Raw genomic sequence first — 15,945 nt, 5'->3', positions numbered from 1 at the left:
CTATGATAGCTGTGAATTTGGAAGAGGTTGTATTTAAAAGTTGCTAGAATATTAACTGATTTAGATTTAGGAAAATAGAATAATGGATTGATGTTTATTATACTGGTTTATACTGTTTTTTTGACATCTCTAAATTGTAAAAGGTAAATGGAGCTAAGGAATGTAACTATTGCTGAGCTACTTGAAACTGCATATAAAGTGTATTATGGCTGGAATGAAATGGGAAAACAAAACAGCAAAATATCCCAGGCCTGTGTGCAGCTCATTGTAACTGAGGAGTTTGCCAGAGCCTCCCACTTCGTACCAGTGATTATACCAGCTGCATGGCCTTGACTATATCTGAACTGCGGCGAGAAGAGAAAGAAGAAAGGAAAAAAACTGTTTTCCCGCTGCTAAGCAGAGAAAGGGGGGCTTTGCTCCCCCCGCTCTGTCCCTTTTTTTTTCCTGAAGTATTGTCATCCATTTTTGTTGTGGCACTGTGTTGTTTTTCGGCTTTGAATCAGGGGTTGTTGGTGTTGTTTATTTTTGCTTCTGTCTTGTTTCCTAGGTTTTGGCACATCTGGGGAAAAGAGCTCATAACTTTACCTCCTTGCTGAAGTCAGTCTTTTCACACTGGTCAGCTTTGGGGGGTCACAGTGTTCAGTGCTTCTCTGGGTCAGACTGGTACTGATTTGAGTGTGGAGTGGAGCCAGATTGGTTTGATGTGGAGTTCGAACTGATGTGTTTTCATGCTGGGCTGGACGTCTTGCCATCTCAGATGGGGGCGAGAGGGAAGTCTTATTCCCCCCCGCGCCCCTCCCTCAAGCAATGTTACTGCTAGAGAGCTGTAATACTGCATGAAGGAGTCTGAGGGTGAAATTTAAAGGCATCACCAGTGGATCCATAGTTCTAATGAAACTGGAAAATTAAACCAAAAATTTGTTAATAGACTTATTTTGTGGTAATTAGTTGTAAGTGACTTCTTAGTAAATTCACCATGCTAGTTTTTGAGGTCATGAGAGAGAACGAAAGAAAGGCCATTTTTTGAGACCAATGGAATGCCAAATTTGGAATAAAGTTTAAATACATGAATTCTTATAGTTGTTAGAAACTCCTATACCTCTCTTAAGTTAAGATTTGTTAAGTAAATTGTAAGCTCAAATAACGTTTTCTGAGAATTCTGTTTAGTTGCATGGCCTACAAGAAGCTGCTGGGATGGCGCAGATCTGCTTGCTGCAAGTGAGAAATCTCCAAGGAAATTTCAAATGCTGTATCTCCACTAGTATTAACAGCCAATGTTTCGATAAAGCAAATACTACCCTGATAGATCTGAAACAGGACTTCGATCTGGTAAGGGAAAACAATATCCAATAAATATGACAGCCAAAATGGAGTTGGAAACTTTGAGGAATGAATTTATGACAACCTTACAGGCTGACTGCATTCGATTGGACTTGCAGATTTGTCTATTTATAGCTACAACACAGAAACAACCTGTGGCTATTGTGGGACAGTATGATGAGATTGCTAGCAGACTGATATACTGCTTGTTACTCTGATCAAGAAAGGCAGGCAATGAATTTAAGTTTCAATAGGCCATGATCCTTTTGTCATATATGTACCGTTTGTGAAATTTAATTTTGATTTTTTTATTTGTAATCTATGTCTTTATAAATTGCATTAGCTGATTTTCTTAACAGCACAGCTTTTGACATGCATAAATGTAAAATGTAAATTGCTGCAGAACCTGCAAATCTTTAACATCAGTTCATAGGCCATACTTGTATTTGGTCTGATCCTACATACTTGCAAAGTATTTGTTGATGGTTCTGGGAAGTCTCATAAAGCTGTAGTGGTCTGGCGTGAAGATAACAATTGGCATCATTCTGTGAAAATTATTGAAGGTTCAACCCAATGAGCAGAACTTGGCACAGCTTTACATTATTTAGAGCTTTTTAAAGGAGTAACCTCTAAATTTGATTTGTGATTCTGAGTACGTAGTCAAGGTCCAATGCACGTATCTGATTCTGAACTGTGTTTTTTGTTTTGGTTTTGTTCTTTTTTAAAACAAAAAGGGGGGAGAAGTAGGGAAAACACCACAAAAACAATTGTCAAAAGCATTGTATGTGATGAAATACTTTGCAAGTGTGACCCAAAACCATGCTAAATCAGAAAAAACCTACATTAGTTATGGTCAAATCACTGATCAATGGAAAAGGCCACATCAATTGATAACCTGGGGGAGAGGCTATGCTTGTGTCTTTACAGATCAAGGGCCACAATGGTTGCTGGCACGAAACGTGAAACCTGTGTTATCTTCCTGACAATGATTGTTGCAGTTGCTGTGTTTTGGATGCCCGCACAGGCAAAGACTAACATGTGGATTACTTTAGCCAACATGACTGACCAGGACTCCATATGCCTGGCTATGGCATCTCCAGAAAACCCGTTCCACACGTGCTTGGTTGGCATCCCCCTTGATGAATACAGCAGCATCACACAATTGTTTCAAAACAGTGGTCGGTGCAAAGGCATTGCAACAAAAATACTAACATGGCACTTTGGATTAACTGTCTCCCGGAAATAGACATTGAACCACAGGAACTAGAATTGCTGGGATCTATGCCCATGGATGCTTGTATCCAGCTGGTTTGTGAAAAGTGCCAGGACAATATGCTAAAGCATGAATGGATAAAACTGCAAAATGTTAATGCTACCATTGGTGACTATAGAAATGAAACTCGATGGTGTAATGCCTCACAGAAGAATCCAAGGAATGTCATTGATAATGTGGGACAGCGACCCCGAAATCTCCTGCATGGTGTATTCTTGATCTGTGAAGATAGAGCCTGACCAGGAATTCCTTCTAATGCTGTTGGAGGACTGTGTATTTTGGGACTATTAACTCTCTTAACACCCAATGTATCTATGATAATAGATCACAGAAGAGCAAGACGAGAAAAACACTTTTTTGTGTATATAAGTCAAAATGTGATGATAATGTAGATTTTTGGGGATCAAGGTTAAGGGTTTTAGGATCTCTTGTATCTGGTGTTGGCACAGCTAAAAGCGTTAAATATTTTAGAAAATTAGGATGCTGGCTAGTTAAGCAAACTAACAGAACTTCAAAGGCTTTAAGTGGACTTTTGTTAGATGTAGATTCTGTAAGACATGCCACATGGCAGAGTAGAGCCACGATAGATTTTTGTTATTAGCTCAAGGACATGCGTGTGAAGATTTTGATGAGATTTGTTAAATAAATTGCTTAGTGGTTGAGGGTTTTTAGGATGGTTGTTATCAGCAGTGAAAACAGGACTGATCATTTTGATGATTGTTGTGGTTGTGTTACTAATGTTGCCATGCATTATTTTTCTGCTGCAAAGGGCCCTGCAGCGGACAATGAGGGCAGCTTTTTTAGCATAAATAAAAAAAGGGGGAATTGTGGGAAACTGCAGCAGGTCTGTGGAATCCTTGACAGAAAATATGGGAGTAGAGATCAGCCTTGAAGATATTAAGATTTACCCTTGAGAAAGATGGGAGTAAAGGAGTATCTGGAGGTATGGAGTTGTACCCGTGAGAAAGGAGAGATATACCCGTGAGAGAGAAGGGGATAGAAGAATAACATGGATGATAGCAAAATTAACCAATGAGATGTTAGTGCTGTAACTTGTAACCAATAGTGAAAAGACACATGAACTGATAGAATTGTATAAAAATGCACTTGTAACAATAAATGGCACCTATTACTTTCATCTTGAAAGAATTTGGTCCATGTCGTTTGTCCGTCTCAACCGCGACATGTGACACATTGTGAATCTCTGACACTTTGACACTCTGTGACTCTGTTACTCTGACTCTGTTACTCTGTGACTGTGACGCTGTGACTCTGTGACTCTCTGACACTGTAACTGTGACTCTGTTACTCTGACGCTGTTACTCTGTGACTGTGACTCTGATTCTGTGACACTGTGACCGTGACTGAGAGTCTCTGACTGAGAATCTGTGACTCAGTGACTGAGACTCTGTCACTCAGTGACACTGTGACTCTGTTACTCTGACTCTGTGACTCTGTGATTCTGTGACTGTCACTCAGTGACACAGTGACCCTGTGACTCTGTGACTGTGAACAAGACTGTCACTGTGACACTGTGACACAGTGACTGTGACACTGTGACTCTGTGTCTTTGTGAGTCTGTGACTCTGAATCTGTGACTGTTAATATGACTCTGTGACCCTGATTCTGTGGCTCTGTGACTTTGTCACGCTGTTACTGTGACTGAGACTCTTTGACTGTCACACTGAGACTCTGTGACACAGTGACCCTGTGACTCTGTGACACTGAGACTCTGTGACTGTGACTCTGTGACTCTGTGACTCTGTGACTCTGTGACTCTGTGACTCTGACACTGTGACACAGTGACTGTGACTCTGTGTCTTTGTGAGTCTGTGAGACTGTTACTGCGACTGTGACTGTGACTCTGACTCTGTAACTAAGTGACTGTAAATGTGACTCTGACTCTGACTCTGTGAGTCTGTGACTTTGTGACACTGTGACTGTGACTGAGACCCTTTGACTGTCACACTGAGACTCTGTGACACAGTGACCCTGTGACTCTGTGACACTGAGACTCTGTGACTGACTCTGTGACTCTGTGACTATTACTCTGTGACTCTGTGACCCTGTCACTGTGACACAGTGACTGTGATTCTGTGACTGTGTGTCTTTGTGAGTCTGTGACTCTGTGACTGTGACTCTGTGACTCTGTGACTATTACTCTGTGACTCTGTGACTCTGACACTGTGACACAGTGACTGTGACTCTGTGACTGTGTGTCTTTGTGAGTCTGTGACTCTGTGACTGTGATGTGACTCTGTGTACTAAGCAACTATGACTAAGACTTTATGAATGTGACACTGTGACTGTGAATATGACTCTGTGACTTTGTGACTGTGACTCTAACTCTGTGACTTTGTGACACTGACTGTGGCTGAGACACTGACTGTGACACTGTGTGTCTATGACTCTGTGACACTGTGACACAGTGACTGTGACTCTGTGACTCTGTGACTATGACTCTGTGACTCTGTGACCGTGAATTTGACTCTGACTGTGACTCTGTGACTCTGATATTGTGACACTGTGACTGTGACTCTGTGACTGTGACTCTGACTCTGTGACTCTGTGACACTGTGACACTCTGTCTGTGACTGAGACACTTTGACTGTGACACTGTGTATCTATGAGCCTGTGATTCTCTGACTCTATGACTGTGACTCTGTGACTGTGACTCAGACTCTGTGACCCTGTGACTGTTAATGTGTATCTGTGACTCTGTGCCTCTGATTTTGTGACACTGTGACTGTACTCAGACTCTTTGACTGTGACTCTGTGACTCTGACTCTTTGAGTCTGTGAGTATTAATGTGACTCTGTATCTCTGTGATTCTGCAATTGTGTGACTCTGACTCTGTGTCTCTGTGAATCTGTTACTGAGACTCTGTGACTGTGATTCTTACTCTGTGACACTGTAACTGAGACCCTTTGACTGTCACACTGAGACTCTTTGACACAGTGAGCCTGTGACTCTGTGACACTGTGACTATGACTCTGTTACTCTGACTCTGTGACTCTGATTATGTGACCGTGAATCTGTGACTCTGTATGACTCTGTGACTGATTCTGTGACTCTGTGACTTTGTGACACTGTGACTGTGACTGACACTCTTTGACTGTGGCACTGTGTCTTTATGACTCAGTGAGTTATTGACTATGACACTGTGCCTCTGTGACTCTGTGACACAGTGACTGTGTCTGTGTGACTATGTGACTTTGTGACTGTGACTCTCTGACTGTCACTGTGACTATGTGATCTGTACGTTTTTAGGCTTACATTTTATAAGCCTACATTTTTAGGCCTACTTTTTCAGGCCTACTTTTTTAGAAGGTGAGGTTCGAACAGCGGTGACGCTTGAGTCATAGACACACAGTGTCACAGTCAGTGTCTCAGCCACAGTCAGTGTCACAAAGTCACAGAGTTAGAGTCACAGTCACAAAGTCACAGAGTCATATTCACAGTCACAGTGACACATTCATAAAGTCTTAGTCATAGTTGCTTAGTACACAGAGTCACATCACAGTCACAGACTCACAGACTCACAAAGACACACAGTCACAGAGTCACAGTCACTGGGTTTGTTCTTGGGGCTGGTTGTTCTGAGACCAAAGTTGTAGATCCCATTTCCTGAACATGGAGAGATTCCTTGGTTTATGTTTTTGCTTTTATAGTAAAGACATTGTAGCATAAACTTGGAATTTGTTCTTATCTAGGTAGAGTCTCATTCTCAGTGTTTGACTGTTTCTATCATTTGGGTGAGGGGGGATATAGCAGGTATTCGTAGGCCTCAAATCTGAGGTTTTTTGCACACTAAAGATTAAGACCAAATAAATATGAAAGAACGAAGTGGCAGGTCAATGAGTATGTGGAATCTCAGCAAGTTTTCAAGTGTCGTAAATATTTCCTAAAATATCGCAGTGCTTTCAAGATTACTTTAAAGCACTTAATGCAGTTTCTGGTAATTAAGACCTTTTATTTGGTTTCTTTTTGATCTATTGCAGGGCTCCAAAATAACACAAAACCCTTGTAACTGCTTTCAAATGACATTTCTATTGCTATTTTCAGTCAATACGGCATATATTTTATGACATATTATGTATTTTGGTGCTTTCGTGGCTAAACATGGCAAAGACTTGATCACAGTGCTTGGGCTTCCACAAAGAAACACTCTTCTGAAGAGATTTTAGTTGTGTTTTCCTCAGATGACTAATTAGAGTGATTAGTCACCAAATACAAATGTAATTTTGGTGTGGTTTATTTTTCAGTTGCACTGAATGCACCTGGAGAGAAGAGTTTATGCATAAGAATAAATTTCCACATTCCTTAGGCAATCAGAACATAAAGTTTGATGTTCAAGCTTTAGAATCTGGTTTCACTGCTGCTTGTTGGTTCTGGATGCTTTATTTAAGTTCTGGTCACCTTTATTTCTCCTCTAAAAGTCAAAAGGAGCCAGTGAGCGGAACATCAAAAGCAGTATGTAAAAACATAATCTCACCCTTTTTCCTACACACCATGCTGAATTTTAACCAACACAGCCTTGCATGAATTTTCCAAGCATTAACATAATGTATTTTGCAGTAAATGTTTAAAATATTGGACTCAACAAGGTAAAAAGTGAGTCACGCCGTTGTTGTGAGGACAGCTCTGTGCAGCTCCGTGCTTCCTTGTTGTGCCCTTAAGTACTTGGGGATTTGTTCCTAAAACTGTGTAATTGCAGTGATTTTGTTGTGGCCCCTCTGAGTAAAAAAAAATGTCTTTAATAGATTGCTGTGAATTTAAATATCATTGCTACACAACTATGAATTTACATTTGGGAAAGGTGTGGTGTTTTTCTTCAGGTTTGCAAACACTGTTATTCTGCTACTAAAATATTGTATAAATGAGAAACACAAGGAAACACTTGACTGGTTTGGATCTGGATTTGCCGCTTTTGTCGAATACTATGTGTCGCTCACTTGGTTTTTATATTTTGTCTTTATTTTAACGTAAATTGCATTTATTGTATTGCAACTAAAACAGATGAGTTTTTATTTCTTGAAAACAGTTATTTTTCTCTCTCTCTCTCTTTTTTTTTTTTTTTTTTTTACTAGCATGTGTATCAACACAAAATCAGTCTTCATAAATACAGTTTATTTGGCTTTTTTCCATGTTTCTGTATGTATTTCAAAGCAGAAGTTAGTCTGATAGGAATAAATCACTGGAAAGCTCGTCCATAATTGTGGAACAGTAAGACAACAACATTTGAATTTGTTACAGCTTTGTTGTGCTGCTGTCCCGCTGTCCCGTTGTCCCACTGTTACTATGCTCTGTCTTGAATGTACAATTGAACATGTGTCTAACTTTTTGTGAACAGATCAATGACTCTCCTGCATCTCTTTCTCTGGGACACCTTATTAAGGTATTACAGTAGAATATAAGGTATAAATTCTTGTCAAATACTTTAATAATTTCTGGAAGAGAAAAGGAAAAAAAACCAACCAAACCAAATCTGAGAGGAAAAAAACTGGGGAGAGTGACAGCTTTGAAATAATGTAATTATTTTTCTGTGTTGTGCTTTCTTAAGGTCCAAGTCTTCCTGTAGTGCTTTGTCTTACCCTAGAAGTTCGTATACCCACTGCAAGTCACGATCAGGCTCTTCCTGCACTCGCTCCAGCTCTCGATCACGGAGTCGTTCCTGTTCCCATTCCTACTCGCCATTGCTGCCATCTCCAAGAAGACGCAAAGGGAGGAGTCATAACTATCATTCTAGGTCAAGGTTGCGTGGTGATCACCACTCATGGTCAAGGTGTTCTTAAAGGACATGAAGCGAGATGAGGCCAGCCCCATCGCTGAGGAACTGGTAAAAGATCTCCGGCCCCTATTTGACTCTGTCAGACCCTGTCAGGCTCTTTCAGGCTTTTTCATGCTCTGTCAGGTCCTGTTGGGCTCTGTTGGTCTCTGTTGGACTCTGTCAAGCCTTGTCAGGCTCTGTCGGGCTCTGTCAAGCTATGTTGGGCTCTGTCAAGCTATGTCGGGCTCTGTCGGGATGTGTCAGGCTGTGTCAGGCTCTGTCAGCTTTGTTGGGCCCTGTCCAGCTTTGAGGCTTTGTACAGGCCCTGCCAGGCTTTGTCAGGTGTTGTCAGGCTCTCTCAGGCTCTATCAGGCTCTGTCGAGCCCTGTCAGGCTCTGTTGAATTCTCTTGGGCTTTTTTGGGCCCTGTCAGGCGCTATGGGGTTTGGTCAGGCTCTGTCCAGCCCTGTCAGGCTTTGTCAGGCTCTGTTGGGCTTTGTTGGTCTTTGTTGGGCTCTGTCGGGTTTTTTAAAGCTCTGTCGGGTTTTTTACAAGCTCTGTTGGGCTTTGTTGGGTTTTGTTGGGCCCTGTCAGTCGCTGTTGGGCTTTGTTGGGCTCTGTCAGTCACTGTTAGGCTTTGTCGGGCTCTGCTGGGCTCTGTCAGTCTCTGTCGGTCTTTGTTGGGCTCCATCTGGCTCTATCAGACTTTGTCTGGCTCTGTCAGGCCCTGTTGGTCTCTTTCAGGTTTCACTGGGCTTTCTTCAACTCTGTCGGGCTCTGTCAGGCTCTGTTGGGCTTTGTCAGATTTTTCTGGGCTCTGTCGGGCTCTACAGGTCTTTGTCGGGCTTTATTGGGCTTTGTCGGTCTTTGTCAGGCCCTGTCAATCTCTTTTGGTCTCTTTTGGCAAAGCTCAACACAGCCCAACAAACCTTAGAGACTGACAGAGCGTGACAGAGCGTGACAGAGCCCGACAAAGACCAACAAAGCCCGACAGAGCCTGACAAAACCCAACAGAGCCCAATAAAGCCTGACAAAGACCTATAGAGCCTTACAGAGCCCAAAGAAGTCTGACAGAGCTCGACAGGACTTGACCAAGCCTGACAAATCCCAATAAAGCCCGAGAAAGCCCCTTAAAGCCCGACAGAGCCCCCAAAACCGACCAGAGCCCGACAAAGCCTAGCAGAGACCAACAAAACCCAAACAAGACAAACAGAGCCTGACAGAGGCTGACAGAGGCCAACAGAGCCTGACAGGGCTGGACAAAGCCCAGCAGAGCCCAACAGAGCCCAACAAAGCCCCAAAGAGACCATCAGAGCCTGACAGCCAGGCAAAGGCTGACAGGGCTGGACAGAGCCCGACAAAGCCCAATAAAGACCGAGAGAGCCTGACAAAGAACAACAGGGCCTGACAAAGCTTCAGAAAGCCCCACAAAGCCCCATGGAGCCTGACAGAGCTTGAAAAAAAACGGACAGAGCCTGACAGGGCCCAACAGTGCCTGATAGAGCTCAAGAGAGCTCAACAAGGCCTGACAAAGCCTGACAGACCCCAAAAAGGCCCAACAAAGCCTGACAGACCCCAACAAGGCCCAACAAAGCCAGACAAAGCTCACAGGGCCTGACAGGGCCCGACAGGGCCTGACAGGGCCTGACAGAGCCCAACCAATCCTGAAAGCACCCAACAAAGCCTGAAAGCACCCGGAAGACCCCAATAGAGTCCAAGAGGACATGGAAAAAGCCCGACAGAGCTTGACAGAGTCTGACAGGGCCCAATAGAGCCCAACAGAGCCTGACAGAGTTTCACAGAGCCTGACAGGGCACAAAGAACCTGATTGTGACTTGCAGTGGGTATATGAACTTCTAGGGTAAGACAAAGCACTACAGGGAGACCTGGACCTTGAAAAACACAACACAGAAAAAATAATTACATTATTTCAAAGCAGGCACTCTCCCCAGATTTTTTTCCTCTCAGATTTGGTTTGGTTAGGGTTTTTTTTCTCTTCCAGACAGCAAGTCCCGAGGGCTATAGTGCAGTATCAAATAGCAAGAAAACATGATTTAGCCTGCAGACAGTCACTCCTGATTTTAAAATGCTAGTCTAGTCTATTTAACTTTACTACTTATTTGGCAATTTGTAGAGGATGCAAAGCACTTGTACTGCAATCGTATATACTATTTAATCCTATGTACTATTTAATCCTCCATACTGTTTAATCAACACTTCCAGCCAGATGTCCCTGCAAAATCTTGCACATACTTCGAGCTCTGACGAGGAACAGTGACCACATGTTGATCAAATCACCTCTAAAAGCTTCTAAACTCAGTTTCTAGAAATATGACAGATCCTGTCACCATGACTAATAGAGAGCTCTTCAGACTCCTGCCCAAGGGATTTGGGGGATAGAAAACATCAGCTGTCCTGATTCTTTTTTTTTTTTTTTTTTTTTTTTTTTTCCCACAAGCTTTCCCTTTATTATTTTTTGAAGAGTCATTTCACATTATTCCCCGTATGTTCATTAGCATCATTCCTCCTCTAAATGTCCTTCACCAATTGAAAATTTCTTTACAAACAAGTCTGATGTTTTAATTCCTAAGTTAACCATGTCAGCAAAAGACTAGTGGAAGTCACCAGTCTGCAGTCCAGGTTAAAATCTCTCTGGGTATCCATGTGAGAGAAATGAAAAATGAAATGAGGACAGCTTCTCTGACCATATTTGAGCTGTAAATCACACAGGAAACTCCTGTCACTGCAAACCCTGAAGTCAACCAATCCACCCAATGACAGAGATGTGGAATGGAACTCCTCTGGCTTCTTCTAGACAATCTTCTTCTCCATTACAGACATATAAAGCAGTTACTTGGAAAATGAATACGTACACTCCTTTGGACTCCTTTCCTATTCCATCAATTCCTGGGAACAGGCTAAAAAGATTTGTGCTGTTACAAAAAGAAATCCAGACATCTCTCATTGTAAGACCCACACTTGCAATGGCATTTCACTGATTACTTTAACTAGCAAAAGCTTTTAATCCTCTCCTTTTGCCAAGCATAAGGGCTGCAAGGCAAGGCAAGGCAAGGCTAGGCTGCAGGACATTTATTTGCTTTATATTTTCTACCACATCCACCTTCAGAGGAGGAGGAAAGCCATCAGACCTTATGGATTAGGCCCAAACAAAACCCCCGGCTACTTGAGACACTTAGACTAAGCCTAAAATGCAAAGATCTCTCCATAAAGATGGTTTTTATACTGTACTTCCACAATCTGCTGGCAGTACAAAAAAATAAGCTGCAGATCTCCTTAGGCTGAGTCATGGTGGTTTGGTGCAGGGATCATGCATATCATGGGAATATTTCACGAGTTCTGCTCTGGTTTTCAGTGTATTACACCAAAATACCCACCTGATGACATCATTTCAACAGCAAAGGCAGCAATGTGCAGAATTCAGGTTCTTTGGGGAACTGAGAAATTGCTGAGCTGACACCAAGTCCTGCAGTGTCCCTGTCACCTGCAGAGTCACCGCATCCTCGCCACGGTAGCGGGCATTGTGACAAAGGTTCTATGTCAGCTGGGTGTGGCAGCCGAGCGCCCCCTAGGGGAGGGGGAGCCTGTCAGCCCCGGGCCTGTCACTGCCTGCTGTCCCTGCTGTCACCAGCAAAGCCTCTGAAAACTGGCCAAAATATCCCCAGACTTGGGGGCAAGGTCGCCCAATGTCTCCAAAAGACAAGTTGGGAAGAAAGATATGGGACAGAGGGAGAAAGCGAAGGGAGCAGGAGAAAGGGAAGAAAGAATAAAAAGTAGTGTTGGGCTGCAGGACTGAAATGGAGGATTTAAAAGAAAAGAGGCAGGAAGCAGGAGAGTGAGAGAAAAGGAAAGAAGAGAGGTGTCTTGGTTTTGTTAAAAACAAGTTTCTCTTTCAGTGAATTTTGCCTGTCAGCTAAAGCCTTCTTATTAACTCCATTTTCCTGGAGAACCAGACACATGTTTTGGTAAACCTAGCAATGGAATGCAAACTTATTGATAAGCATGGATGGACATCTCGCGAGAGGGGCAATGAGAAACAAGTGACTAAGAAACTGACCAACTGTGTATAACATCCCATTCACGTGAATACTTCATATAAAAGTGGGAGATCACGAGGATCTCGTCCCTTTTGCCTTCTGCCTTTGCTTTTTCCCTTCTGCTTATGGCCAACATTAGGAGTGGACCTTGCTAGTTGTCCCTGCGAACTGAGGCCTAGTGAAAGACTGAATCCAGCTCCAGTTGGCTGCAGAGTCTAATCCAGGACTTTGGTTGCCGGCTCTGCAGTTGCTGAGATTTTCAAGATTGGTTTTGTATATTTTGTATTATTTTCTCTATTCTTATTAGTAGCATTAGTAAAACATCTTTCATTTTTCCAACTCTCTTCTCTCTGTTCTTCTTTCCCTCCCGATCGCCTGTCCGGAGTGGGAAGGGGGGAGAGGGAGGGGCCAAAGGGGGGAAGTGTGGGGGGAGAGGGGGTTAACAATACATCTGCCAGGGTTTTATTGTCACCCCGCAATCTTAACCCTCGACAGATAATTGGCGCCCAATGTGTGGCAAGAGAAAGGGGTAAAGTTGAAGATTTTTGGCTTCTCTACTGCTCTGATGTACCTTTCAATTTTCTTGGCACGGTGCCAACTCATAGAATTGTGATACTCGCACATCTGTTTGCTTTGGGTATTATTTAGTGGTATTAAGGCAAAGTGAATTACATTGATTTAAAGATGTTATGGCATAAGTTGTATCAGTTATTTTCTACATTGTGCTCATTGATTCCATATCTGTGTTGGGCCTTCTTTTTAAATCGAAGTGTTCATTATATAACAACAAGGAACTTGACAATGGTCATGATGATACTGTGTGGTTTGTCACTGGTTTATTTCATTATACTGCAGCCGCTAATGAATTTCTACTCGCTTCTGCTTTACCTTGAAAAGCCTCCAGGAGAGATTAAAGAGCAGTATGGCTCTGTGTTTGCTAATTGGTCAAGCGAATCTTTAGAAACGCTGACTAACAATACTTTTGTTTTTTTTGCTATGACAGTTTGCAAATGTTTTAGAGAGCTTTGAATATCCTTGGAGTTTTGATAGAACTGTGATGGTGTTATCTGTTTTGCTGAATGTGTGTCAGTTTCTGTTAATGTTAAGAGAAATGGGGTTCAACAGAAGGTTTGCTGTTGGAGAATGGCCAAGAGATAAAGGGCATGAGACCCTCTCTACAAAGAGGATCTCTTCTAGTTAGCATGAGTAGGCCTCAGTTAGCATGAGCTGAGCAAGGGTAAGTGAGAAGGTATTGCCTGAGAGAGGCCTGGATAAACAAGTCTCAGGAGGCAGCTCCGAGATAACGAGGGAATTCACATACCAGAGAAGCCACAGAAGGGGATGGACTCATTATGTATGTTGGGATGGGCTCATTACGTATGCTATCAAATTGGTGTTTGACGAGTAGGCATAATTAATAGAACTGTTATAAAAGCCTGTGCTCTGTATCAATAACCTGAAGTATGCTTATCATCCGCACCGGATGGCCGCATTTCTTCCTCCGTCGCCGTAGGCCCGAACCCAGGCCGGGGTCTTGACCCCCGACAGTTTGCGTCTCTTTTTTTGTCCTGAGATTTGCGGTGCGTCTTCGGAAGCTTTAGCAAAAAGCGCTCCTGGCTGCTTGAGAAAGAGCAAAACAGCGAAAGCTGCCACTGCAGCCACTGCCCCCCAACGGCGGCTTCGCAGGCTGAAGCTACAGCTCCTCCGCAGAGTTCCTCTGCCAAGGCCGCTGCTGATAACATTACTTCTCCAGCCTCAAAGGCAGCCCCCCCTTCTTCACACACTGGTCACTCTTGCTGCTGTAACCACAGCAATCACTGTGACAGTCATTCAGACTCTGGAAATGAATCAAATGATGCTGAACCCATATCAGCATCAGTTGCCGGTTGTAAGAAAGTCACTAGAAAGACTACCTGTGCAGCAGATGATGGCACAGGGCCAACATCAACCCAAGGGGCATCATCAGGACAGGGAGGAGATGAAGTGACCACCACTCGGTCCTTTTCTCCAGGTGAACTGAGAGATCTGCGAAAAGACTTTAGTCGTCGTGAAGGCGAGAATATTTTAACCTGGCTGCTCCGATGCTGGGACAATGGGGCAGGAACAATTGAATTGGAAGGTGGTGAAGCCAGGCAGCTGGGATCTCTGTCAAGAGATTCCACCATTGATAGGGCAATTTCAAGAGAGTCTAATGCCACTACTCTCTGGGCCCGACTCCTGGCAGCTATGAAAGTAAGATTTCCCTACAAGGAAGATTGTGTATCCAAGTTAGGGAAATGGAATACTATGGAGAGAGGTATTCAGTTCCTGAGAGAATTAGCTGTGCGAGAGATCATTTATTTTGGACCAAACAGCCAAGAGGGGACAGACCCAGATAGAATCAATTGTACACGACCTCTGTGGCGCAGATTTGTACAAAGTGCACCACCTGCATATGCTAAGTCATTGGCAGGAATGGTCTGGTCAGCTGGAGGTGTACAAAATATCACTGAAGTGATTGAGCAGCTTTGGAACTTTGAGGACAGCCTTGCTGGTTCTCTACGGGCTTGTGTCTCTGCTGTGGAGAAACTGTGTGAAAAATCTGATGACTGGTTTGAAAAGCTATTGCAAGAAATCAAAGAACTCAGAGAAGACACATACCATTCACAACCTGCACAAACCTGTGTTTCAGGTATTAGGAAAAGGCGTTTCCAATCTCGAGAGAGAGGACAGAGGCAGCCCACAAAAAGAGGTTCACTGTGGTTCTTCCTACATGAGCAGGGAGAAAACATGAATAAGTGGCATGGAAGACCTACCTCAGAACTTCAAGAACGAGTACGTGAGATCAAAGGAAAAACTCCTAGGAAGGTGGCTGCTCCAGTTTACAAAAGGAGCACAAAAGATTCTGATGTTCTTGAAGGAACCTCTAATTCACACCCAGAGACTGTGCAAAACAGAAATTAGAGGTGCCCTGCCTCCAACCAGGTGGAGGAAAGGGATAACAGAGTTTATTGGACTGTACAAATACGATGGCCTGGTACAACACACCCCCAGGAGTACAAAGCTTTAGTGGACACTGGTGCTCAGTGCACGATAATTCCTTCTAATTATAAAGGAACGCAATCCATCAATATTGTTGGAGTGACTGGGGGATCCCAGGAACTGACTGTTGTAGAGGCTGAAATGAGCCTAACCGGCAAAAAATGGCAAAAGCATCCCATTGTGACTGGTCCAGATGCTCCGTGCATCCTTGGCATAGACTACCTCAAGAGAGGGTATTTTAAGGACCCAAAAGTGTATTGGTGGGCATTTGGCATAGCAGCTGTGGACACTGAGAAAATTGAACAGCTGTCTCATTTGCCTGGTCTTTCAGATGACCCTTCTGTTGTAGGACTGCTGATGGTTGACGATCAGCAGGTGCCAATTGCTACCACGACGGTGCATCGCCGGCAATATCGCACCAACCGAGACTCTTTGATTCCTATCCAGAAGTTGATCCGTCAATTGGAAAGCCAGGGTGTGATCAGTAAGACTCGCTCACCTTTTAAC

General features: G+C 43.4%; 1 protein-coding gene across 1 annotated transcript in view; it reads right to left on the bottom strand.

Annotated features, from left to right (window-relative positions):
• Positions 1 to 15,945, bottom strand: part of LOC309451913 (uncharacterized protein) — a gene marked incomplete at its 3' end in the record, with an annotated part of 263,365 nt that overhangs the window by 2,846 nt on the left and 244,574 nt on the right. Inside the window, exons 3-4 of the mRNA XM_082076613.1 lie at positions 1,786 to 1,865; positions 1,299 to 1,326 (exon numbers count right to left, since the gene is read on the bottom strand). Coding sequence (XP_081932739.1) covers positions 1,299 to 1,326; positions 1,786 to 1,865 — 108 coding nt within the window. The remainder of the gene's footprint in view (positions 1 to 1,298; positions 1,327 to 1,785; positions 1,866 to 15,945) is intronic.

This window comes from Streptopelia decaocto (genome assembly GCF_964273445.1).
Source record: "Streptopelia decaocto genome assembly, contig: HAP1_SCAFFOLD_89, whole genome shotgun sequence".
NCBI classification, from domain to species: Eukaryota; Metazoa; Chordata; class Aves; order Columbiformes; family Columbidae; genus Streptopelia; species Streptopelia decaocto.
This window is presented reverse-complemented; position numbering and strand designations above follow the sequence as displayed.